Source organism: Rattus rattus, chromosome 6 (genome assembly GCF_011064425.1).
Source record: "Rattus rattus isolate New Zealand chromosome 6, Rrattus_CSIRO_v1, whole genome shotgun sequence".
Taxonomy (NCBI): Eukaryota; Metazoa; Chordata; class Mammalia; order Rodentia; family Muridae; genus Rattus; species Rattus rattus.
Window position 1 is genome coordinate 78,196,457 of NC_046159.1, and position 27,278 is coordinate 78,223,734.

Here is a 27,278-nt window from a genome sequence, read left to right on the forward strand (position 1 = left end):
ATAAGACAAAAGTACCAAAGAATTCTCATGTCCATCTCCCTTAAACAAAGTCACAGATTTTTGCTAAATTAACACATGAGACTACGATTAGATAGCAATCAGTGAGTTTTGTCTATTTATAAAACATCGTACTTTGAGATTTTAAAGACAGTGAAAAGGTTGCATCATTATAAAAGACTGCATAAGTACTCCACGTCTCCTGGAGGCACATCCTAGGAGGGGTCATGCATAAGAATGGAGGAATCTAAATTCACAAATAATCTTTGATTTCTATTAAGGACAATTTCAATTGCTCATGTTGAAACAAATATGGAGAACTAAGCTTAAAACAGAACTCTTTTTTTTAAAAAAAAAAACAGAACTCTTTAAATTCACTGAAGTTATAGAATACTGACTTTTTAACAAGTTATTAGAGGCACAGGGAGAAACTAGTCAGTGGGGAGTATGTGAATATACATCCCAACCTAAGTAGAACACAATCTGGAGTGACAAACGCAGACAGATATAACAGTAAAATGAGATCCGATCTGAGGATTGATGTGATTAAAGAGTTTGATGGAAATCTATATATTCCAGAAAGAAATGAGGTAAACTTCCAGTGATTTGAGATGCAGAAGTTGAAAACAATCATCTTATAGATAGGAAATGTAGTGGATTGAACGGATGGTCGGAAGGAGGCGAGCACTGCCTGGTGGGTAAGCCCAATATGGAGGGCTGAATAAGAAAGCCAGGAATCGACATTGGCAATTAGAAAGGAAGAGGATGACATTGGATCGATACCACAGGACAGGCTATCAGCATTCTTCGAGTGAAAATAACGAAGGAGCAAATGAAGAGTAACAGGGTGAGTAATGCCAAGCTGTAGAGACCCCTAAATGCCAGAGCAAACAATTTGAGCTATGGCGGGACATTTAAAAGCCTGTGTGCCAAGATGGATCACTGTTGGTACTACAGTGAAGGGAAGATTGATATATAGAAGGGGAAGAAGTATGTTAGTTGTTTCTACATTTGCAGAGAGTAATGACATGAATTGCTAAACTGTGAGTAGAAAGCGAAAAGAAGGAATTAATAGGAGAGAGGCTGCATGGCAGCATTGCGAGTTAAAGCAATTAATTCACGTTGGTAAGAAAAATGCAGACAATGAAAATTACTCTTCAGTTTCCAGTGTGTAAAGCAGCCAGGGCATTGGTGCTTTTGAACCGACATAAGAAATATGGACAGATAAGGATCAACTTGCAAAGAAAGGCAATTAGCTTAGTGTCAGGCATCAGGCTGGCAGAGGCTGGCAGGGCATCAGGTAGAAAAGCAAAGCAAGTGGATAAATGATGTTTTCTTCTGACAAAACAGATGTCAGTACTGTGGTGCAAGAACATTTGCCATTTGATGTATCCCTCACTTAACCTTGACTGGTTGATGAATTGCAAATAATGAACAAAGACAGGGCAGGGTTTGTGCCTTAGTGCTGACAAATTCAAGCATTTGTGGGTTGATATCATGTGGTATTATTGTATATTTTATTATAGGTATACATAACACATATTTCATATACATTATATAATACTTAGTGTCCACTGAAGTGATATAAGCTTTTAGACTCCTTAAATATCCTTGAGGCTCTGATATCTACCTGTTGAGTTGCAGGGCAGTGGGGTCATGTGGCAACGCCTGTGAACTAACTGTATCCTGGCCACTGTGTTTCGGACATCAGGCGCTTCAGTCACTTGAAGAGCTGGTTAGTACATGACTTCCAAGTCTCAACTCATGGTCTCTGGTTGGGGAAGACTGCTGGGGGAGCATATAGGAATTTGCATTTATGGGTTTGGGATGGGGGTTCTGCTGCAATGCTCCAGAGTGCACACTGCAAAAGGTACTGTGCTAAGACAAGAGATTGTAGATAATGTCCTGAAGAGTTACTCTCAGAAGATAACCTATCACCAGTGTTTTCCAAACTACCGGGATTACTTATACACTTAATTCTTGAGTGTCTATTTCCAATTCAGTGACTTTTAATCCTTAAATTTGGAGCTTGAGGGTAAGCATTCGGTAAGTCTTTGTGAAAGGTGATTTAAAAGTTTCTGAAGTATGGGGGCCCTCAAACAGTGGTGAGAATTTTAATTAGCTTTGGGAAACTGAGCCAGGAGTCCTTTATTTGTGCTGGAAGAACAAACCCATAGTGAAGACCTGCATGGACACTAATTAGATGCATGGCTTCGGATAAACCACTCTGCCTCCTTTTTACATAAACTTTGCATTGTTACAATCAATTGATTTAGACCAGATCTATATTCCCTTTCTGCTCCATAATTGAAATTAATTTGGGGAACATGAGTCAAAACACAGTCAGAAAAACAAGTTCTTGCTAACTGGAGATGTCAAAAAATGCATTTCATTGATAAGACATAGCACCAGATAACTAGATGAACAGACAGATATGCAGACAGACAGACAAATGTTAGATTTATAGATAGATGATAGGTAGGTAGATAGATAGATAGATAGATAGATAGATAGATAGATAGATAGATAGGTAGATAGATAGATAGACAGACAGACAGATAGGAGATAGTGTTCAAGGCAGAATAGGCTCAGAATCAGGAGTGTCCATCCCCGGAATCTCGGGTCTGTGTTTCTGGACCTGAAAGAGTTTGAAGGGTGGAGTGTGTGAGAGCAGAAATCTTCAAATCCTGTAAGCTTTGAAGCAGAGAACTCCTGTGCTAATTGTCTTCTCCTTTTCTTTCATTTACTCACCCTGGGCCTGTAGACTATACCTATATCTAGGGCATATCTTCTTTCCTTAGAAAATCCTCTCTGCAAATGCCTTCGCAGACAATCTCTGAACATGCAGACGACTCTCCTAGGCAATCCTCAATCCAATTAAACTGACAAGATTACCATCATACAATAGTGTTAGTTTTGATTTTCATTTGTTAAACTGTCCAAACCTCACTCCCCATTCTGATGTGCTCTCTCGATAGACTTAATCGATTACCAGCCATTTCTGACTTAGAAAATCATTAATGGGCAAAGTATTTTGTGGGTGACATTGAAGCTTATGTTTCAGGACCGCTGGCTTCTATATGACAATCAGTATAGCTTTGATTCCATTGGAATACATTTGAAAGAATAATTTTCAAGTTAGACAATAAAATACATATTCAAATGTATATTAAAATTGAATATAAATTTATATATTTCTACCTTCATGACAATGAGTGTGTTCAGTCATAATGAAACAGAATTATACAGATGATAGGTAGATTCACATGATAAACATAAATATATGGTGTGTGTTAGATATATAGATGATGGATGTAGAATAGCTGATACATTGATAGATGATAGATAAGTAAATAGACAGACAGATAGAGGGAAGCTATAAGTAATAAATTGCTAGTGGATAGGTAGGCAGAAAATGGTGAGAATAAAGAGAAATTGCAATCCTGTGCTCTGTTTGTATAAATAAGAGTTTGTAAATCAAGAGTTTTTGTGCCAAAAGATGACTCCATGGCAAACATTATGATCTTCTCGAAAATATTGTTTTAAAAACAGAATGAACATATGATATAATAATTTCACTTCTGAACATTAATCCCTATGAATTCAAAGCAAGGATTCTAATAGACAATTGTATAGCTGTTTTAATGAAAGCATTAGTCATAATATCCAAGAGGTAAAGGTTTTCCAAATGTATACTGATGGTGAATAGACATGCACAATGTGATGTATAATTTCTAGCATGAACTTTTCTCATAATCATCATGGAATAATGATAGTTTTTACTTTTTTCAGGTAGCCATGGCAATTAATTGAACAAAACAAAACAAAACAGAACAAAGATGGTTGTGATAATGGCTGTAATATTTCCTGGCAGGAGGGAGAAGTGGGCCATAGGATCTTCAACAGTGATTTCACAATTTCTGCTCTCTTCTGCTCTCCTATGTAAGGCTTCAAGTGGTTTTGGGAGATGCTAGTGCATACAAGCACAGAAGATCAGCTGAGCAGAGACCTTATGGTACAGCCTCCAGGAAGTCATCATCCTTGATGTGCTGGGAAGTTTCAGTGATGCAGCTGTTTGGGGTTCACCTACACTCTTTTAAGGAACCCTCTACATGGGATCTACACAAGCTCAATAAACTTTCTGGGCTTTGCCAATTCAGGTTTGGGTAGAATTGTATTGCTTGCTATTGGTACTTTATCTGGGATGAAAAGACATTTGTTATGTCTTCCTAGGAAAAGCTGACAGAACAACATGAAATGAATACTATTAAACATTAGAGTAGAAGGAATTGCCGATATATGTAGTAACATGAGAACTGTCAGGACACTTTAATAAGTAACATAAACCAGTCGCAAAAAGAAGGTATGTGGCCCCATTTATATGGGTTATTTATAATAATCAAGCCCATCGAGATGAAAGGCAAAATGGCAGTGACAGTGGACTGGGGGCAGGATTAATGGGGCATTGCTAATGAACCTAGGAGTTTTAGTTTTACATGACCAAGCTCAGAAGTTGGATGGTGGTTATACAATGTGAATCTATTCCCAGTTCTTCAACTGCATACTTAAATTCCTCAAATGCTAAATTTTATATCACTTGTCCTTTAGCCAGATTTAGAAATTAAATTAAACCTTTTAATAAAAATATATGGGATTAACAAAATGGTTCAGTGGGTAAAGGCATTTGCTGCCAACTCTGAAGTACTGATTGAATCCCCAAGTTCCACATGGCAGGAAGAGAGAAAACTATCTTTGGCAAGTTTTCCTCCGATCTCCTGATCGCCACCATAGCAACATGGCATGTGTGTGCGCACACCATAAATATACAAAGAAATATAGTTTAATTTTTTATGCTAAATGTTATACAAAAAATGATATGACAGGTCCAATTAAATTGCAAACCAATGCCTTATGATTTCAAAAGTGAAGATCTATCTATCTTAGTTGCTGACCTATTGAAAACATGCTTCTCATATAGAGATCCTAATATCTCTTACTATATAAAATAGAAGAAACAAAAGGAAGCAGATGATTTTATTTCCCGTCAAAGATAAGTATGATTTTATTTTGTAGTATATTTGTTGCCCCCAAATACTCATTCACTCTATTTCTCAGCCTGAGCTGGTGTCAGACTGCAGAGCTATAAAGGATTTTGCAAAATAGATTGATTTAAGATAAGAAAAATAATGGTTACGGATATTTGATGAGTGAGAAGAATTTGTAATCAGAAGCTCTCGTGTCCAAGAGAACAATGAGTTTTGAAATGTGAGAACAGAAATATAGGCAGGGGATCATGGTCTTTGTGTATCACTGGAGGACTGAATCAAGCAGTTGAGAAGAAAATCCCAAGTACAACAATGAACTTGGATGGAGTAGAGGGTGAGGGAGGAAAGGGAGAGAGGAATGACTTGTTATGAATTTAAAAGGACATCTAGAAGTTGGGGTCTACAGGGCACGAATGGTGTCTATTCAGTTTCCTGACCACCAGTGCTAAAAATTCAAAGTGCATGTTAAAGGCCTTCCCTCATGCAAGAGATACAAGCACACAGTCAGGACAGCCTGACATCTTCATTAGAAAATGCACACAGAGAAGCATTTCAAACTGTTGAGGCTTTTCATCATGTATCACGTTTTAAAATCCTCGCCTCTGTGTTCAGTCTTAGGGATAGAAATGCAAACAGTGAATGGATTAAAGACATATTTACAGAACCATTTATTTTTTCTATTCTTTGCCAAGTAAATGCCGTTCTGTGAAAATACTGGCTGCCAGAAGAAGTGTGCGCTCAGTGCACACCAGGGCATGTGGATTTACAGCAGAACGTGACCAAACATCACTTTCTGTCATTGCTTCTGCTTCCCTGGCAGCAGAGGTGCAGGCATGGAAATGGCCAGGAAGAGAAAAACCATGAACGGTGAAGGGAAGATAGAGACAAAAGATTTCTGCTTGATTCATATTGGAAGAAAGCTTGGCTAAGTGCCACAAGGTGGGACCTTGGTTAGTCAGGGAGCTGAGGCAAGATGTCAAGTTCAAGGCTTGCCTAGGTTACAGAGGAGATTCAAGCCAGAACCTATCATTTTAAAATGCTTTTTTAGATGTAAAAGGAGAGGGCTGGAGACACAGCTCAGTGGGAGAGTGCCACTTATAATACGCTAATAGAAATGAACAAAGTAAAGACTTGCCGTCTTATAGCTGTGCACAACATGCCTTTAAAGTATTCAATCTCAACTCGATAGCACCCCAGCTGCCTCAGGATCCCGGTCTCCAACTCTGGCAGACTGTTGCGCTACTGGAGGCCATACCTGTACTAGGAGCCTCAGTCCTCAGCAGCAGCACCCCCACCCACCCACTTGGGCTCCCTAAAACTCCAGCAGAGGTCTCCTGTTCAACTGAAAGGCACATTGAGACTCAGAACCTCATGTACCTGGAACAGCAAAGGCTATACTTGTGTACAGAACCTCAGAGGTCACGCCAGTTCCCAGAGTACCAGAAACTTAGAGGCAACTTGAGTACCTAAGAGGTCACATGAACTGCCAAAACCCTAGTGGAGGCACATGGTCACCAGAATCATAAGCCACTCAAACAGAAGACTAGAGAGAAAACAGAAAACAAGGGGAAAAATCTATCAAACAGAAATAAAGTCAGAAATCTGCACCTAAACCTATAATAACCCTAGTCCAAATGACTAGAGCATAAGAACCTAATTGACAACATCCAGGGTGATATGGCATGACCAAATCCCATCTATCCTACTAGAGCAATCTCTGGATATTCCAACACAGCTGAAGCACAAGAGAATTACTTTAAATTCAAGCTTTTGAGATGGTAGTGTCTTGGAAAGAGAAAATTATCAAATCTTTTAAAGGAATCCAGTAAAACACAAACAAACAGGTGGGGAAATGGATAAAACTACCTAAGACCTGAAAATGGAAATAGAAGTAATAAAGAAATCACAAACTGTGGGAATCATGGAAATGGAAAATCTGGGTAAGCAAGCAGAAACTACATGAGCAAGCATCATCAGAAGGATACAAGAGATGGAGGAGAAACTATTAGGTACAGGAGATATGGCAGAAGAAATTAATATGGTGGTCAAAGAAAATGTTAAATCTAAAAAAGATCCTAACACAAAGCATCCAGGAAATCTGGGACACTATGAAAAGACCACACCTAAGAAAAATAAGAATTAAAAGGAGAACCCAGAAAATATTTCCAACAAAATCATCGAAGAAAATTTACTAACCTAAAGAAAGAGATGCCTATAAATGTGTTAGAAGTTTACAGAATACCAAATAGATTGGACCAAAAAGAAAGTCCCTTTTGTGATACACTAATCAAAACACTAAATGTACAGAAGAAAGGAAGCACATTAAAAGCTCTAAGGAAAAAGGACAAGTAAGATCTAAATTACACGTAAGTTCAAGGGAGAACTTAAAACCAGAAGGGTCTGGAGAGTTGTCTTCCAGATTCTAAGAGACCACAGATGCCAGCACAGACTATTATACCCAGCAAAATGTTCTATCACCGTAGATGAAGAAAGTCAGATATTGCATTGCAAAGTCAAATTTAATCAGTATCTATCCGTAAATCCAGCCCTACAGAAGGTACTAGAAAAAAAACCCAAGGTGGTTAACTATACCAAAGAAAACATAGACAATAAATAATTTCATGCCGGAAAAACCAAAAGAAGGGAAACACAGACACACACACACACACACACACACACACACACACACACACACCATCCACAACAACAACAACAACAACAACAACAACAACAACAACAACAACAACAACTGGATTTAATAATCATTAAAGAAAACACAGACAATAAATAATTTCATGCAAGAAAAACTAAAAGACGGGAAACACACACACACACACACCATCAACAACAACAACAACAACAACAACAACAATAACAACTGGGTTTAACAATCATTAATATCTCTCAACATGGAGTCAATTCTAAATGAAAAGACAGAGGCTAATAGAATGTATGTGAAAACAGGATCCTTTCTTATGCTACATACAAGAAACATACATGAACATCAAAGATAGACAATACCTCATAGTAAAAGGCTGGAAAAGATTTCTAAGCAAAAAGTTCCAAAGAGTAAGCTTGTTTATAATTCTGATATCTAATAAAATAGACTTCCTCCCAAAATTAATCACAAATGATGGGGAAGGACACTTCATACTCATCATCAGATAAATCCAGAAATATGACATCTCGTTTCTGAACATCTATGTCACGAATGCAAGGCACTTATGTTTGTAGAAAGAACATTACTAAAGTAAAACTACAGCATGTGGAGACTTCAACACCCCATTCTCACCAATGACATTATACAGACAGAAATGAAAAAGAAAAATAATGGATCTAATAGATGTTATGACTCAAATGGACCTAACAGGTATCTACAGAACATTTCACCCAAACACAAAAGAATATACCTTCTTTCCAGCACCTCACAGAAGTTTCTCAAAAACTGACCACATTTTCAGTCACAAAGCAAGTCTCAATAGATACAAGAAAATTGAAACAATCCTCTGTGCTTTATCAGATCACCATGGATTGAAGATGGGTTTCAACAACAGAAACATCATGTAGCCTATACATTCATGAAAACTTAGCAGCTCTCTACTGAAGAATCACTGGGTTAAGGAAGAAATAAAGAAATTAGAGACTCTCTAGAATTCAATAAAAATGAATGCCCAACATCCCCAAACTTATGGGACCCAATAGAAGCAGTGTTAAGAGGAAAGTTCATAGCACTAATTACCTTAATAAATAATTGGGACGATCTTATACTAGCAACTTAAAAGTACACCAGAAAGCTCTAGCACTAAAAAAGGAAACACAGTCAAGAGGAATAGATGGGAGGAAATAATCAAAATCAGACCTGAAATCAATAAAACAGAAACAAAGAGAAAAAAAATACAAAGAATCAATGAAACGAAGAGTTTTTTCCTTTGGAAAACAAATCAAGCAATTTATCCAAAGTAACTAAAAAGCAGAGAGAGAATATCTAAATTCACAAAATCTGAAACGAAAAGGGAATAGAACAATAGACACTGAGGAAATTCAAAGAATCATTATGTCATACTTCAAAAGCCTGTACTCCACAAAATTGGAAAATCTAAAAGAAGTGGACAGATGTCTTGATAGTCACCACTAACCTCTGGTGTGAGGGTCTCGTCATTTACTGATTACTGACCTTGACTGCCCTCCTTGCTATGAGGTTAACTCCAGGGAAACATTATTCCCATTTCTCTCGACTACAGTGGCTGATACACAGAAGATACTCAAGAATAGCTGTTAACCTCCTGAAAAACTCACATGTCTCAAATTATATATCTTTAATACTTGTGCAAAAATCCCCAGGCAGAGCACATAAGCCAGTTACTTTTAGTTTAATTGGGATGCCTCAGTATAGGTAAATGTCTTGCAAGAATCCGAACTCTCAACTTTCTGTTCATTTACACAGTTGTCTCTGGTAAGGCAGAACAAAGAAAACCAAGGGGATCAGGATAGGCTTTCCAGGAGAGGAAACTCATAGCTCAATTAAGAACAAGTATAGCCCAAGACATTAATGAGATCTATTCGCGGTTATGGATTGTGAGGACTGTTTTTACAGTGATGAGAGCTTCTCTTCGAGACAGTTCCTGCGGGTATGGATTTCTGTCAAAGATACAACAGAAGAATTTTACTCTTTTGTGGACCATTGACCTAGCCTATCTCTGAGGGTTTTTTTTCCTGCCTGCACAAATTAGAAACCATCGACAGAGAACAGCAAACAGCTATGTGAGCTGAGAGGACAGTTTCTGGACAAAGAATCCACACTCAGGTTTCATTCCAGTCAGCATTTCAGGAACCTATAGTGAGAGCTTCACCAGGTGAGGAGGTTAGTGTTGGTGGTGGGTTTTGCTTTTTAATAAACTTCAAATCTTACACACCGAATCCAAATTCATGTCATTATTCCTACCTATCCTGTGATTAGCCAATTTCAACTGCCTTTGCTTTTGTGAAAGAAATCTACAAACTTGTCTAGGTTTGTGTGCCCTTCCAGTGAGGGCAGAGGACACATGTGAAGGTTTGACTTACCCTCTTCACCTGATTAACTTTCCCTATCTGCTGAGTTTCAGAAAATAGACAAACATTACTTTCTATTTTTCCTACTGGTTTTTAAATTATACCACAATTTTAAGTTAAAGGAGGAAGTAGTATACGATACAGTTTTGCAACTACAAAGTTTTCATTTATCTATTCTTTTATTACTCTCACAAACTATCCTAAAAGATAGGTTTACAGTTCTGCTCATATTATTTGTTGAAGCTATATATACATATATATCATATTATTTCATCACTATTACTTATTTAATTTTAGGTTTTTGAGATAGAATTTTGTTATGTGACCTAGGCTGGGCTAGAACTCCCAATCCTAGACAACACAAGTGCATTTATTTAATGTTGACAAAACCTGTATGAGGTAGGAATTCTTTTCATCATGACAAAACTTTCAAAGCCCAGAAAAATTCTAAAATAGGCTTATATTTGTAAACTTTGTTTTAAAAATCAAGCTGGACTTAAACCCAGGATGGCAGGACTTCTCAGTTCATGCTTCTTTTTTCCACCTGGAATATTTTTGTCTATGATAAAGAGAGATATTCGGGAAAAAAGACCTGTAGCTTGCCTATCACCCTTCACAGTAACACCCTATTAAAAATCTCATGACATCTGTTGCTATTTAAATCATGATTTATATCTCTTGCATCTTCCTCACCAGACTCCAGCTACTAAGCCAGGTGACCTTTTCTTTGATGCTAAACTAATCTTTACTTTCTACCTAGGGACCTGGTACAGATCTAGTACTTAGCAAATATTTGAAAAAGGATATAATAATGCATGAGCGAATACATGTTTGTTTTAAAGTACTTTATTATTTATGTCTGATGAAAAAAATGAACTATCTCCAGGCAACTTTCCCTCTTAAAACATAATAAAATCTAAACATAAGAATTTATATTTATACTCACATTCAAAAATAGTATTTCTCTTTTTCAGCAGTGTGACATAATACTAAAGGACTAATGAGGATCTCTTCTAACAGAGCACATAGTCTTTCATGAAAGAACTCCTTCCAAAATGTAAGGTTTATTTTTGATGATAGATGGTAGATGAAGGAAAATTATTTTTTCAAACCGTTTAGTAGACTCATTGACATGCTCAAATTACTTTCCATTCTATGAGTACCTACATAATAAACCCAAAGTATCAATCCTTTTCCTCTTGCCCCAATATATACACTTAAACACATACTGGTCCACTCTCTACTCCCACCCCCTTATTTTGATAATGCCATGTTTATCTTCTAGGTGTCAATGATCCTTTTGAGAAAGACAGAAAGGTCCTATTTCCTATCAACACTTAGCCTTTTGAAATTAGACTTCCATAGTGAGGGCAAAGTTTTCACAGGTTGCTTCAAACAGAGCAAGGTGACTTTCTTCCTCAGCGGCCTCTGCTAACTATGCTAAGAATGTTCACTTTACTGTAATTATTGTTAATATTTATAGAGAAGATTACATGATAAGCATCAGTTCTCAAGACAATGATGCTAACACAACAATGGCAAGAATTATTTAGGTTGATTCCTGAGAGCCATACTAAAACCAGAGGCAGAGAAACCAGAATAGTAAACCCTTCTTCCAGCGAGCTTTTGCCTTCTGAGCAGAAAGCTCACACATGGGCTGGGAACTCTTCTGATATGGAAACTCCTAGGGAAAGTGAACGTTACTGCTGCCACTGTTCAGATTCAATCCTTTGTTGGTTACTTTGTTCATCCATAGCTGCCTACTGAATACTAACCACAGCTAGTTACTGGTCATAATTTTAAACAAAAATCTACCCAGTTCGATCATGGAGACTGCTGCGAACGTGAATTGCTTATGTACATTTGTAAATAAACTAGATTAAAAAAGATTAGTTTTTAATTTTTTCCTTTTATAAATGTGAAAACACCTTTCTAAGTCCTTCAAACATATCTACTTCTAAATGATGATTATAGAAAAATAAAAAGATAAAGATTTTCATTTGGGAAAACAGAAAGAGTCATTCACAGGAACCTTATTTGTTGACAAAATTAAATTTTTTCCTAATAGCTTTAGATAATCACAAGTAAGATAAAGTTTAGTATAAAAACAAGTGCTGTGCTGAAAGCACCTCAAGTTATTGAAATGAATTGGATAACATGAATGACAGTTGGGATGGGATTTGGGAAAACATTTAATTTTTATGTTTATAAGTTCTTAATCCTTTTCTGAACAAAATAACAATAGAGTTTAGTTTTGGATTTCCAAGGAGAAGTTATTGGGGAGACATTACAGGGAACCTGGAGTTTCCTTTATGAGAATGCTGAGTTGCTCAGAGATCTTCTTTAAAAGAATAAAAATATAATTTAACTAAAAATTCAATGTCTGAGTTATAATAAGAAGGAAGAAATAAATCTCAACTTAGCCATGAGCACATTTTAGACAAGCTGATGAAGACCACAGATGAAGAGCACAGTACCTTTTGAATGCCTGCTTGGGACTCCAGAACATTGTTTTCTGAGCCATTGCTTCGGTTGATCATCCTCCACATCTGGGAATACATGCTGTCCCTCTCAAAAGGATTCAGCCCCTTCATGCGGACATGCTGATATACTGCGGAATCCAAGACTGTGCCGTAAGGGATATCCGTTTGCTTGGACAGATCCTGAAGAGACCTTGGTTATGGAAGAAAAGAGAGACATAAAAGAGAGTGCTGACTATTGTCAAGTAGAAATAAAACTGAAGGAACAAAAGGGCCATTTATCCAAAGTCAGATGCTATCCAACTCTTCTTTACTTTCTTTCAATATTGAAATGTAATGGTTAAGGAGGACTGCCTTTAAGTTACACATGGCAATTTACCAAGAGACAGCATCATTAGCAAAGTGAAGGTGAAGTTTTAGTACTAATGCTTCCTTTGTGTTTGGAGGCTTCATGGGGAAAATTGAGCAATCTCATCAAAGTAGTGGCAAATTAGCAGTGACAAATTTAGTTGTTCATCCGTTTCCCTCAGTGACAAGGGTTTAACGCTTTTATAGCATAATTGTGTTTTACATAAACAGCATGTTTTCAAATCGACTAAATACTTAAAATCTACTCTTTATAATAGTCATTACTCTGTGGATAATATATAATGACAAGCAAGTGACATACATTATCCCCACTAGAATGCCTTACATTCAGAACTATTTCACCAAGTTCTAGAGGAGGTGGCTTCAGAGAATAAATGAACCGTGACACACAGTCAGTGAGGAACAGAGCAAGGATTCAAATACAGAGCAGGAATCGCTGGAGGTCAGTGTTCCACTTCATGAGGCTGATGCATTTGTTTCCTCAGTTCTTTTTTTACCTATGATATGTTCATGCATGACTGTATGTGTGTGTGTGTGTGTGTGTGTGCGTGTGTGTGTATATGTGTGTGTGTGTGTGTGTGTGTGTGTGTGTGTGTGTGCATATTTGTGTGTATACAGAAGAGGAGAGGGAGAGAAAGAAGAAAACCAGGAAATGAAGAAGAGAAAGAGGCTGGGAATAGAGAGACAACGACAGAGAAAAAACTGCTTTTGTTAAATTCAAACAGGACCCAGTAATGAATGAATTTTTAGTTTGTATGATAATATTCTAAAAGTTCAAAACACTCTGATCCAAAAACAGTATTTCTTTGTCTAAGGCTAAATGTTATGTTTCCTTAAATTTGTGTTGTTGTTGTTATTGTTTATTTATTTGTAAAAGAAAAATCTATTTGGGAATTTCAGGCAAGATAGTAAGAAGCTAAGCAAATTCAGTGACTGATTATAGTTTGGGAACTAAACAGAATAGGAATATTTAATCACTCCATCTGCTACTTCTCCAGGTCCTGGGTTTGACTTATCACTCAATCTATCTTTACCCTTGGTTCTTCTCTTTCACTGTCTCTTCCTAACATAATAAAATAAAACAGCCAACTCTTTTACTGTTGTGAATACCTTAACTCCCCAGCAGGGTCTGGCCTCTCACAGTCCAATGTAGGGTATGACAATTGGTTGGCTGGCCAGTCCCATGTGTACCTCAATATACAGCTTGGTTTAATTGGAAAATCATGGATTTGGTCATATTTCCTCACAGTTCTCATGTGTAATAGAATTAATTCCTCTACCATTGGATCAAACAATGTTCTCTACATTGAGAAGACTGAAAAAAAAGTAGCTTCCACCTTCACAGTGATAAATCTCCCCAGGCAAATGGGGATAAAAGACTCCTACCTGAAAATCTACAAAGGTGAGTGGAAGGGAATTTGTAGAAGGGGTTCCCAGTAACTGTTACCATGGACAGTATCAGTGCCACAATAGGAAAGATGAAGCTGTGCTTTTGAAGCTTAACATAACCTCCAAATAGAAATTTGGGTACCACACAGTTACCAACACTGTAAGAACACAGCAACTTGGAGAAAGTGAACAGTTTGTGAGGTGGTTATCTAGAGCCCACAGAATAAAGTAAGGAAAACTCCAATCCCAAGTGGACCTGGAAACCCACATAAGAATAATGGGGCCCTGTCATATGAATAGAAGCATAGTCTAGGGACTTTAGTGGATCAGTCAAAAAGAAGAATTAAACAGTCAGGCACCTGGACCCCCCATTGGTTTAAATTTCCACCCAGCTGTTCTTTTCCAGTACACAACAAAAAAAAACAACAAAACTCCAGGTGAAAATCTTTGCCTTTCAAAAATAACTCTGAGTACAAATGATCACAATTTACCCATCAAAAGTGGAACAGTTTGGATTAGATGACAGAACCCTTCCTTCTTTTTGCTCCAAGAAATGAACCTTATAGTGAAAAGAAGATAAAGGACTCTAAGCTAAGGAAACCAGAAAACTATCAAGTGTTGCTGTGTTAACATCTAATGAAATAGAGTCTTATTGGGACATTAAAAGGTACTGACCCATCAGAAAAACTATACTTTCAAATATATATGTACCAAATAGAGGCCCATTCAACTTCTTATTGCAAATGCCACAAGATTAAAAACGATAGATTAACTCAAACAAAGTAAAATGACTTCTATATTTCACTCTCAGTATTTGATAGATCAACTGTACAAAAGACGAATGAATAAACACTGACTTAAATGACATCATAGAGCAAATGGAACTAAAAGACATCTACAGACCATTTCACCAACTTGCCAAAGAATGCACATTCTCTTCAGTACCCCAGGGGACCTCCTTTAACATAGATCACATACTAGCAAATGTCAATAAAGAAAACTGAAACTCTCATCTGTATTCTGATCACTATGGGATGATAAAACTGGATGTGTTGCAGGATATTTGATCATATCGTAAACCCCTAAATTGTGACATTTACTGGAAAAATCTGTATTTACTTGTTGTGAGGCTCAGCCTTAGCACACACCTTTAATGCAAGAGCTCTCTGCTTGAATAGTGTGAACAGGATTAAATAAAGTCAGCTATAGGTGGAGTGAGCAACCAGTTGACAGAAAAACACAGCATTATTAAGAAAGAAAAATGTAGCATTAAGAAAAAAAAAACATGGAGAGTAAGAGGGGTCAGGAGGATGGATAGAGACACACAGGAAGTCAATAGGAGGAACATTCAGTTCGAAGGAGGTTGTTTGAGACAGCAGACAGGACATTCCTGGTGGGATGTCAGCTAAGGAGGAAGGTCACCTGAGTGCTTTCTCTGGCTCTCTGAGCTAGCAGGCTTTTACTCCAGCTTTTAGCTCTTGCATCTACATTAGTAAAATCTAATAACTGAGATTTTGTTTAAAAAAATAGATGTGAAGGGCAAGAGAAACCAGATAAAGCACATAAATTCATGGAGATTAAACAAGACAGTAGTGATTGGTAGCAAGGCACTTTGAAATCAAGAAAGAAACTTAAAATTCCCTAGAATTAAATAATAATAAAAATAGAATATATTCAAACCTAGGGTATATAATGAAGCTTCTATTAAAAAAGTTTAGAGCTGTAAGTGCTTACATTAAAAAAATCAAAGAAATTCTAAATAAACAATTTCATAATGAATCATAAAAATTTTGAAGAAAAAAACAAGAAAAAACCAATCCCCAAAATAGTAGGTAGAGAAAAATAGTAAAGATTGGGGTTGAAATAAAGAAAATAGAAATTTAAAAATTAAAAAAGAATCAGTAAAACAGAGTTAGTTCTTTTAAACGGAGAAAAAAATGTCAAACTCTTAGCTAGCTTAACCTAAAGAAAGAGAAGGCCCAAATTAATAAATTTAGAGATGAAAAGAATAACATAATAACAGATAATACAGACTGCATTTCAAAAAGTTATATTCCCCTAAATTGGAAAAATCTAAAAGAGGCAAATGAGATCAATCTAATAAAAAACTTAGTTTAATCAATCCAATGTTAAGTAAATTAGATCTATAACAATCAATGAGATAGAAGCGATAATTAAAAATCTCTCAAGTAATAGAAGCCCAGAGTTGGATTCAGTGCACAATTCTTCCAAATGTTCAAAGAAAAAGTTAACATCAATAATCTTCAAATCTTTTCCTAAATTAGAAATGGAAGGAACCATTAAAACTTTTGTAGAAAGCCTTGATACCAACAGCACACAAAGATCCAAAAAGAACACTAAGGAAGGTATTTATCAGTCAATCTCCTTGATGAATATAGATTTGAAAATTCTTCATAAAGTACTTGCAAAATGTATTAAGACAAACACACACACACACAAACACACACACACACACACACACAGAGAGAGAGAGAGACAGACAGACAGACAGACAGAGACAGAGACAGACAGACAGAGAGAGAGACAAAGAGAAACAGAGAGACAGAGAGGCAGAGAGACAGAGAGAGGATTATTGACCATTATCAAGTTAGCTTCATTCCAGGGACTCAAGAATGGTTCAATATACACAAATCAACAAATGTAACCAACCACATAAATTAACTTGAGGACCAAAATTATGAATCATTTCAAGTGATATAGAAAACCCCTTTGACAAAAATCTTACTTCCTTTCATGATAAAAACCCTAAAGAGACTAAGTGTAGAAGAAATATATCTGAACACAACAAATGTTATCTAAGAAAAACAGATGGCCAATATCACATTTAATGGATAAAAACTCAAAGCATCAAAGCATTCCTTAAGATCAGGAACATTGTCAGAGTCAGGTCTACAACTTGTCCCCCATCTCCTCCTCCTCTTCCTTCTCCTCCTCCCCCCCTCTCCTCTTCCTCCTCCTCCTTCTCCTCCTTATTTTTCTTCTTCCCTCCCCTTCCTATCTTTTTCTTCTCCTCCTCTTTCTCCTCTTCCTCTTTTCCCTTCTCTTCTTCTCCCTACTACTACTTCTTCCTACTCTTTTTCCTCTTCATTTTTTCTTTTCTGCTTTTCAAGGCAGAGGCTCTCTGTGTACTCCAGGCTGTCCTGAAACCTACTCTGTAGGCCAAGCTAGGCTTGACCTCAGGGATTCACCTGGTTCTGCCTCCTGAACTGGGATTGAAGTTGTGCATCACCACTGTCCTGCTCACCTTCACTGCTTTTATTCAATGTAGTCCTTGGTATTTTAGCTCAAGCAATTAAAGAAGAAAGGAAATAAAGATAGTATGGTAGGAAAGAAAGAAGCTAAACTATCTCAATTTGTAGACAATGTGATTTTATTCGTGGAAGACATAGAAAACCCTATCAGAAAGTTCTAGAATTTGTAAACATGTTCAACAAAGTGACAGGTTATGAAATAAACATACCTTAATCAGTAACCTAACTACACAATTAAGAGAACTCAAACTAGTACAAACTAAGATTCTTCTTTTTTCTACCTAGCTTTCATAGTACTGGAAAGTAAGAGAAGTCATTAGCATCATTACCCATCTGTGAACCTTTGAACTGTAGTAATAACTGGCATGGTGAGGTAGGTTCATTGGTACAATAGTAGAAAGAATGTTATGATGGCAACAATCTGTATTTGGGAACTTAAGGTTTATTTCCCAAGAGGAAACTGATACCTTGTAATATAAATCTTGCCAAAAACCCCTGTCTGTGGAGTTGGTAGGCTTACAATTATTCTGCTAAATGGACAAAATACTCCTAAATTTTTACATTTACCAATAGATTAATGCAGAGAAAGCTTTTTGTGCACTGGATGGTTGTTAATAAGGAAACTCATAGCTATTTAAAGTACAAAGAATAAATGTAGGTACCAGTCACAAATGGTGAAACTATATCACACAATCTCACAAATGCTCAGGGAGAATTGTGGAAGGAAGAATAGAATAAATGTTGGGTAAGATAGAGTAAATCGATTTCTTTCATACTCGGTCAGACTGCTGCACTCATGAACTCACAATAGCTGTGTTTGCCTGAATATGACTTGCACAAGATGAGGCCAGTTAACCTTCTATCATAAAGTAGAGAAGAATTCATGTGTACCCACCCTTAAATGAGAATCTATGGACAATTCATTGCTTCCCAGAGACAGAAAGGCAGTTTTCTTTAGGAAGGCTATGTTCCAGTCAATGACCCTTCACACAGGATTATATATACAGAGACAACAAATTGGAGTCAATTAGTTATTTAAAAAATATAGGACATAAAATTGTAGAGTTAGTGAGGTAAGTTGTATCTTGGGGGGTGGTTACAGGTTGTAGTAGTAGAAAGATAAGGGAGGTCTGAGAAGAGTTAGAGGTGAAAATTATAATATATTGTATAAATTTCTCAAAGAATTAATAATGTATTTTTAGTTATCCAAGTTTTATTCCTTGAAATTTCTATTTGCTTATATATTTTGATACCATCCATCTACCAATCCCTCCCTCCAAATCCTCCTCTAGTTCCTTAGTCCATCTTCCTCCTTCAAGTTCTCTTTTCAGTTTGACCCAACCACTGTGGAATTACTAACCTAGAAGACTTTTTCTACTTCATCAGAACTCACTGAAGTTTTAGTGTCCTCAAGACGAACAATTGATATTTAAGAAGTTAGATGTATGTTTGGCACAGTGATCACATCTGATGCTATCTTGTATCAAACTTATAGACTTCCTGGAATGGGGAGCAGATGCCTGACACATTATACAATATTGTGACCAAGAATAAATACCCAAGACACTCCATAACTGTGGATGACAAATCTCATGTAATACATACTTCTGACCTTCTAGTATATTTTTAAATGGAGTAAACTAAGGGTTTTCTTTAGGTCCTTAAAGCTAATATTAGCATTGGAGGAAGTACTATTAATTCTCTTGCAGTTACCTCATCTACAACATGCATAAAACTAGGATGCAAACACATATTATGTACTTGTTTATTAGAGGAATATTTTATACAAACTTTAATGGAAACTTGATTTTAGATTTCTGCTTTACATCATATGTTACAGTATTTGCTTTTATTTTACATATATGTTGGATAAATGCTAAACTTAAAAAGCACTGTTTGATGAAAAGAATTTTCTGGAATCTCATTAAACTAAATCCAGTAGTTGTAAAATGATAAACACATAGCACAATATAAATAAATAGATGAAGGCAAAAATGTAGATTAAAAAGTGAATGTCAGCTGTAGGGAACAACCTAGGGCAATGGGCTCCTGAGAACTAAATTAATTGTTTTAGGAATATTATAATAACAGTACTTTGTTACAGAAAAACAATCTACTCACTTCAATGATCACTGTAAACTGTATTAAAATATATTTTTCATCTTGTAGTTGAGAGTACACTAAAGTGGTTAGAAGGAAGGAAAAAAGCAAAACTATGCGAAACTGTAGACCTATTCATTTATTTTCTATAGAAGAAGGCCACGTAGTTGTCCACAGCTCTGAAGGAGAGTGAAGGTCTCTGAATGGAGAAGACCTGTACTGTTTCCCCTTAATGTTCCCCTAGCACAGAATAGCTACTTGCTGCTGATCAACAGAGATGCTACTAATATTGATTTTAATTATCAGAGGCCTTCAGTTGATATTCACAGTCTAGGGTGAATACTTAATTTCCATATTGAAACATAGAAGTAGTTTCCTAAATAGTCACAAGAATACCATATTGTTTGATAAATTAATGTTACCTCTTAGTCTTCCATAAAAAGAGAATTGAAATCAAATGTTGAGATCTATAATATGTAATATGATCAAGTTTATGTAATATAACTTCACTTTAAATATTAGCTTTACAACATTAGTACAATTACACTGTAAGTAGTTTAGTTGATCAAACTGCTTCATACAAAAGAGATTTATAGAAGAATATTTTAATGTATTGCCTATATAACATTCTTAATATTAGGAAAGAGGCAGCTTATTTCCAACATTCTTCAAGCTTCAAATACCAGAGCATTTTGTAAGTTAGAACAAAGGCATATTCTTTTTCTGTATTTCTGATGTCAAGTTCAGCTTATAAATTTACCTTGAGATATGAGGACAATAAAAATTACAACTTATCTGATCCAGCATCGTTCCATTATAGCACTCCAAGATAACACCAAAGGTGAAGACAACACAAATAACTTATTATAGGTTCATTGGTTGGCTTAGGAGCCAGCAAAGACAGGTGTGCCTATTGTAAATGGCCTTTTAAAAAAAGTTAATAAAAAGAATATATAAAAAAGGTTAACATGAGTTTGGAGTATGAACAACAGAAATGTGATTATACATATATTCAGAAAAAAATGGTGAAGCAGTATTTCAGAGTAATTTGAGATTCTACTTTCCTCCATAAAATCCACATTCACACACAAAACTCCATATTTTCTTTGTGCATAGTAAGTCTGAAGCTCCTTCTTCTCATGTCCTAATTCATTCACATAGACTTAGAAGAGTATATGCATCTGTAGCCAGTAAATGGTGAAAGAAAGAAAGAAAACAAAAAAAAGGAAGAAAGAAAGGATTTGGTTGAACGGCCAAGAAGGGTGCCTGCATAGGACTGAAATAGGTCCTTTGTACATATGTTACAGTCTTTTAGCATCATCTTCTTTTAGGACTCCTAACACTGGGAATAGGAGCTATTTATGAGTCTGTTGCCTTCATTTGAGACCCTTTCCCCCGACTCAAGGCCAACTCCCTGGATTTCCTTGTCTAGCCATTAGAGGAGATAAGGTGACTAGTCTACTGCAACTTGATATGCCATGGCTGGTTGATATACACTGAGGCCAGCCATTTTCTGAAGAGAAACAGAGGAGGAGTGGATGGAGGCCATATGTGAGGGGGTTCTAGGAGGGAGACTGGGTGGGAAGGAGGGAGCAGAAATAAATAACATTAAAATTTAAAGAATGGTTTGGGTGCTAATCAGCCTATTCCCAACAGCTTGCCATGATGCTTTTTGTACCCCCTACTGATCTCCCATCTGACGATCACTAATATTAATAGTGAAGATAGGTAAGTATATTAATTTGGCATGTTTGTTACATATATTCAACAACAATGTAATTCAAGGCAATTCTGTGAAAGTAAACTCTAATAATTTGAGTAGACTGAATATAATTCAAACTTCCTCTATGAAGGAAGAAAAATGAAAACCCCTTAAAAACATTTAAAATTAACTCTGATGTGTGTAATAGCTTGAAAGCAGAAACAACCAAGAGCAACAGATATGACATTGGTTGAAGTTTAAGCATAAATATTGCCTTTGAGCTGACTGGTACCAGATCCTCCATGGGCCTCAGTTTCCTAATGGAGAAAGCAAAGGAACACAGCTGTCTCCTGAGTGGTAACAGAGCTCTCATCTCATCCGTGTTTGTCCAAGCTGACTGTTGTTCTTTTAGGAATTAAGGCTTGTAGTATTACTCTGCTCTACAATGCCTCATTTTATAATGTCTAAGGAGTTCTGTCTATGGATTGTCTGGCAGAGACAAGGTGGCTCTTTACTGAAGAGAAAATCCAGCATCTGGGTAGAAAGAAATAATATATGATTCCTGCCCCTCTCTAACTTCATTCTTTCATGAACTTGGGAGAGTGTCTTCAATGTCTCCACAGCAAACTCTAGGCAAGTCCTATCATGTTATAATAAATACATTACAGAATGGCTATATTTCTAAAATTGTTAAACTATTTAAATTTTAATTCCCAGTTATATTTTGCAGTGAGATTTTATGTCTATTTTCACATAATTTCCTTTACAGCATGGATGTTACCTACGTTTACCTTTCCAATAACTTCCATAGACCTTCAGGTCATCTCCTTTCTGAACAAAAAAGAGAGGTTGTTTGTGTGGAATATTCACCAACCATGACAGGTGGGAGCTGACAGCCTGGCTCTGGGAGATTCTAAATCTAATCTCATTTGTATGGAATGAACTAAGTCAAACCAAGCAACTCCATCAGAAGGGACATTTCTTTGGGGCAGGAGAGAAATGTAACATACATAATAGGATTGGCACAGGGCCCTCCAGGCAAACCTATAACAGAGGGAAAAGACAAATATGGCCTACGACAGTCGTCCTCCAATCCAGAACAGATCTCCCTTGCACATTCACTTCTTTTGGATTCCATAGCATTTAGGAAGGATCACCGGTGACCCATAAAAAGCTTGCCCAGTGCCCACTGCTGTCTGTTGCCTGCAGCAGCCAAGGGATCTAAAGCACAGAGCTTAGAAGTGGTTCCAGCATATAAAGTGACACAAATTTTACCATGAAAAAGCCTTGTAGGAATCACATTCTGATTCAAGAAGCAAGTACGAAGGCTGCACAATCGGATTATGGTGGTAAGGTTTGGGAAATAAGATTAGGGAAGTGAGACCAGGGAGTTTCTCCTGACAGGTATAGCCAGGGGTCCTGTGTTTGGGCATCATCTTAGTTTCTGAAAGCCTGGGCTTGAAGACATGACATTTTAACTTGTGTTTTAATGTGTGAACAAGTTTTTTTAAACTTGGCTGAATTGTAATTTCTTTCCCTACTAATCATGGGCAGATGATGCTTCTGTATGAAGGTGATTCAAGGTTTGAATTAGGTACTCTATAAAAGACATAGTCTTTACTGATTAGTCCTAAGTGCTTGATTATGAGGTGTAGTCATCAGGCTTACTGTTACCATGACTATTGTGCACTCTGTAATTTCCATACCCTCGTTTTCCTACTAATTAGATGCTCTTCAATAATAGCCCTTGCTTTCTTGTTGCCATTTTGTCTGAGTTGCTTCTTTCTCTACACAGTTAATAGGTTCAGTAGTGTTTGGTTCTTCGGACATCTAAATATTGCAATCAGTTACTGCCTTTGTCCTTTTGATTCCAGTTGTATTGCCATTTTTACCTAAACCATTATTTCTAAGTCTTTTTGCCCATGTGGACTATAACCCACAGGCAAATGCTCTTCATGTGAACAGTATATACACTTAGTGTATAGTGTAGGGCATTCCTAATATGTTATCAATGAATATTTTCTGCATGTTCCTATAGTCTCAGGAAAATCATAGGAATATTTTAGCTTTCTAGTGCTTTGGAGAATTGGATTTTGTTTCTGTCAGAAGCAGCCTGCTGCCTCATCTGCATTTCCCAACCCATAATCTAACACTGCACTCTCTCATGTCTTCATTTATCCCACCTTCACATCTTTGGAAGTCTTTATCCATCAAGCTGCTTTGTCCTACCTGGTGGAATCTTCCCCTTAGAGATCATACAGTGTTGTCTCTTCACTGTTCCTCGAGCACTGGATTGAACCACATTCAGGCAACATTTGATGAAATATCACCTCCTTAACCATCTTATATCACATTTCTGGTTCTAACAAAGTTTTTGAAATTTACATTTGAAATTCTGTACTCAGCTGTTTTTCTGGAAAAACAGCCAATAGTGAGCCAGACTTGCCCCCCCTGCCCTTTAAAATCTACTCTTCTTAAAGCATTACTTTCATTTTGGAAAGCCAGTATTCCTATTAAAGTTTTATTGGAAAGAATAGGATGTTCACCTATATATTATTGGCCTCTCAGTAGGTTGAGTTTACACAGTAGAAGAGCCTTACTTTCTGAGATAACATTTGGGCATTTCTTCTGTAACAAAATTAGCTGTGAAGTGTCAGAATGCCTCTAGTGAGTTACTTGCCAAAACATTTTGCCTTGTATGTGAAATAAATTCTGATGCCAAGAAAATAAAAAAGGAAATCCACACAAACAGCAGTGAGGAAAGCCTTTGGAGAAGCCAAGGGCAGAGTCCATGACTCTGGCAGTCTTGGGACCTGGAACAGAGAAGAGTGTCTGCTCATAAGAGTGGCCACATAGAGGAGGGGGGCTTGTCTGCTGAGTGATTTCTGGATGAAATATCAGAAGCAAGATGACACAGGAGACCTATCTACTGATTCTGTTACATGAAATGGTTGAATCATACAGAAAGCATAGATGGTTTTAATAGTAAAGAAGAAATCAAAATAACAAGAATGTGGAAGTTTATCCAACCACTTAGTATTGATTATTTTTACAGATTGTTCAATTTCAGTATCTTTGTTTGTTCGTTTTGTTTTGTTTTCTGGTGAATGTTTGACCATTAGGATGAAGGAGAGTACACATTACCTTCTTTCAGAAGCATAGAACGAGTACCTTCTAGAGGCCATTTCCCTTCCTGTTGGTAGTAGGGCTAAGAGCTTTATTCTCTAGGTAATCCCACTGGTCATTTTAAAAGTTCCTTCTTGGGAAACTTCCCCCATTCCTCAGAAACATGCTTGTAGAAGGATATGGAAAATAAATGGCAGGATGAAAAGTCCTCTTCATATCAGAAGGGAAATATAGCTTTCAGAGTCTGGTTTCTGCTCCATTCAATCACTACAGTTTCAGGCTCAGTTCTGTAGCAGACTGCTTGCAAGAGCCTCTCATCCCACCCTACCTTCTTTATCTGGAGACTCCAAAGAACCTTATATAGACTCAGCTTTCTCCCTTCCTGGTAGCCCCTTTACACCTCTAGTTCATTTCCATTCCTTTGTTTCAGCCACAGATACCTAGAAGCCCTTTCTACCTGGGATGCCCTCCCCCACGCCCCCCTAGCCACATCTGACAGGGACTCATGTAGATGATTTAAAACTGCCTTTTCAGTCTTTCACTACAATCTCTCCATTTAAGTTTCAACTTGGTAACAGCCTGCTTACAGGCACACCCCCACTCCACCCCCAATACCTCAACTCCATTCACTGGAGATTTTAATTCTCAGTCCAGACTAGTGAAGTTCTTTCTATCATGTTCAACTCCATTGCTATAGATTGATTTTTGCTTATTTAAAACCTACTTTGTAGGATTCCCCTCTCCCCACCATACTTCCAAATCCTTGGGAACCCTACCTATTGGTGTGAACTGGATCTCCTCAACTCATTCCTAACCCCCCTCTCAGCCTTTTCTCCTAGTTCACTTCTATTCTTCTCTGCCACCCACTCAGACTGTGGAAGCACTCTCTACCAGACAAACCACAGATGCCATCCTTTCATGAGATCCCGAGAGAGCAACAGAATCAAAGAATGCAATACTCACCCAACAAAGACACGACCAGATATCAACACTGAAAATCACCTCATGCATCCTAGTGCCAAACTTCTAGACATCAGTGGAAAATACAACACAAATAGTCAAGACAATATACATCCAACCAGAACCCAGAAACCCTGCAGGAGTAGGTCCTGAGAAATGCCATGTAGGTGAAGCACAAGGCAAGGGCTTCAAAATAGCAATTATGGATATGTTCAAAGACCTTAAAGACAATATGAGTAATTCCTTTAGTGAAATGTGTGAAAACAGAAGCAAGTTAGAAAGAAATGATAAAAACTCTTTAAGACACAAAAGTAGAAATGAAAGAAAATTTAGGAAGTCAAACAATAAGAGGTAAGCCTTACAACAAGAGCATAATACATGAAAAAAAATCTCAAAAGTCTTTAATAGGCGGAGTGGGTGGAGTGAGAACACCCTATGGAGATGGGGGTGGAGGAGGTATGCGATGTGGAACAGTCAGAGGGTAGACAAGGTGGGGAATAAAATCTGGAGTGTAAAAATAAGTAAGTAAATAAAAAAATAAAATAAATAAATAAAAGAAATGTAGAAAACAAGATGATTTTCATAGGTGTTGGAAGGGAACAAGCAAGAATAAGTGACCTTTGTGAGACAGAACTTATAACAGTAATTGAAAATGTAAAGACTAAATGGTTGAATTAAAAAGCAATGACATGGTATAGGGAACATTGCAATTTTCAAATAAGAAAAATGAAAATTAAAACACAATATACACAAACCTATGGGCTACAATGTTCTAAGAAAAAATTCATAAAAGTCTCTACATTAAAAAAAAAGAAAGAAAAGAGAAGGAAAACAAAGGAAAAAGGTAAAATAACACTCCTGAAATAGTAGATGGCAAGAAAAAGTCAAACTTGAGGCTGAAACCAATAAAACAGAAACCAACAAAAAATATAATACATAGATAGAGTCAAGGAAATGAAGAAGTAGTCCTCTAAGAGAAATCACCAACAATGATAAACCCTTCACCAAATTAACTAAAAGATAAAGAATATCAAAAGTAGAGATAAAAAAGAAGATATCACAGAAGACTCCCAGAAATCCAGAGAATCACAAGGACATACTTAAACAATACCCAAACCTCAGAAAACAAAAACAAAACACAGAAGCAAACAAACAAAACCAACCTGTATTCAACCAAGCCTACATGATATTGACAAATTTTCTGATATATGTCACTTACGAAAGTTAAGTCAGGTCAGATAAGGAATTTAAACAGAACCATAACTCTTAGTAAAGTAGAAGCAGTAATTAAAAGCCTCCCGACAATAAATCTCAGGGCCAGATGGATTTAGTGGAGGATTCTATCAGATCTTCAAAGAGGAATTAGCATCAATATATCTCTAATTATCCCACAAAGTAGAAACTGAAAGAACGTTAACTAATTCTTTTTATGAGGCCACTATTATCTTGACACCTAAATCACTAAAAGTTCCATCAAAGAAAGAAAATGACAACCCGATATCCTTTATGAACACATCTGTAAATATTCTCAATAAAATGCTAGCAAACCAAAGCGAGAACACATCAAAAGGACTATGTACCAAAATCTTGTGGACTTCATTCCACAATGTAGTGATGGTCCAGCATGTGTAAATCAATGAACACAATCCACCACATAAAAAGACTAAAAGACAAAAAGTACATGATCATTTTACTAGATATAGAAAAGGCTTTGGACAAAATTCAATACTCTTAATTACGAAAATTTTAGGGAGACTAGCAATATACATACATACTTCAAAATTTTAAA

At 36.7% G+C, this 27,278-nt stretch overlaps 1 protein-coding gene across 2 annotated transcripts in view; it reads right to left on the reverse strand.

Moving 5' to 3' along the window:
- Grid2 (glutamate ionotropic receptor delta type subunit 2) overlaps positions 1 to 27,278 on the reverse strand; it is a 1,431,657-nt gene that overhangs the window by 232,978 nt on the left and 1,171,401 nt on the right. For both annotated transcript variants that reach the window (XM_032906395.1, XM_032906394.1), the window contains exon 13: positions 12,569 to 12,764. In XM_032906395.1, the coding sequence (XP_032762286.1) occupies positions 12,569 to 12,764 (196 nt within the window). The remainder of the gene's footprint in view (positions 1 to 12,568; positions 12,765 to 27,278) is intronic.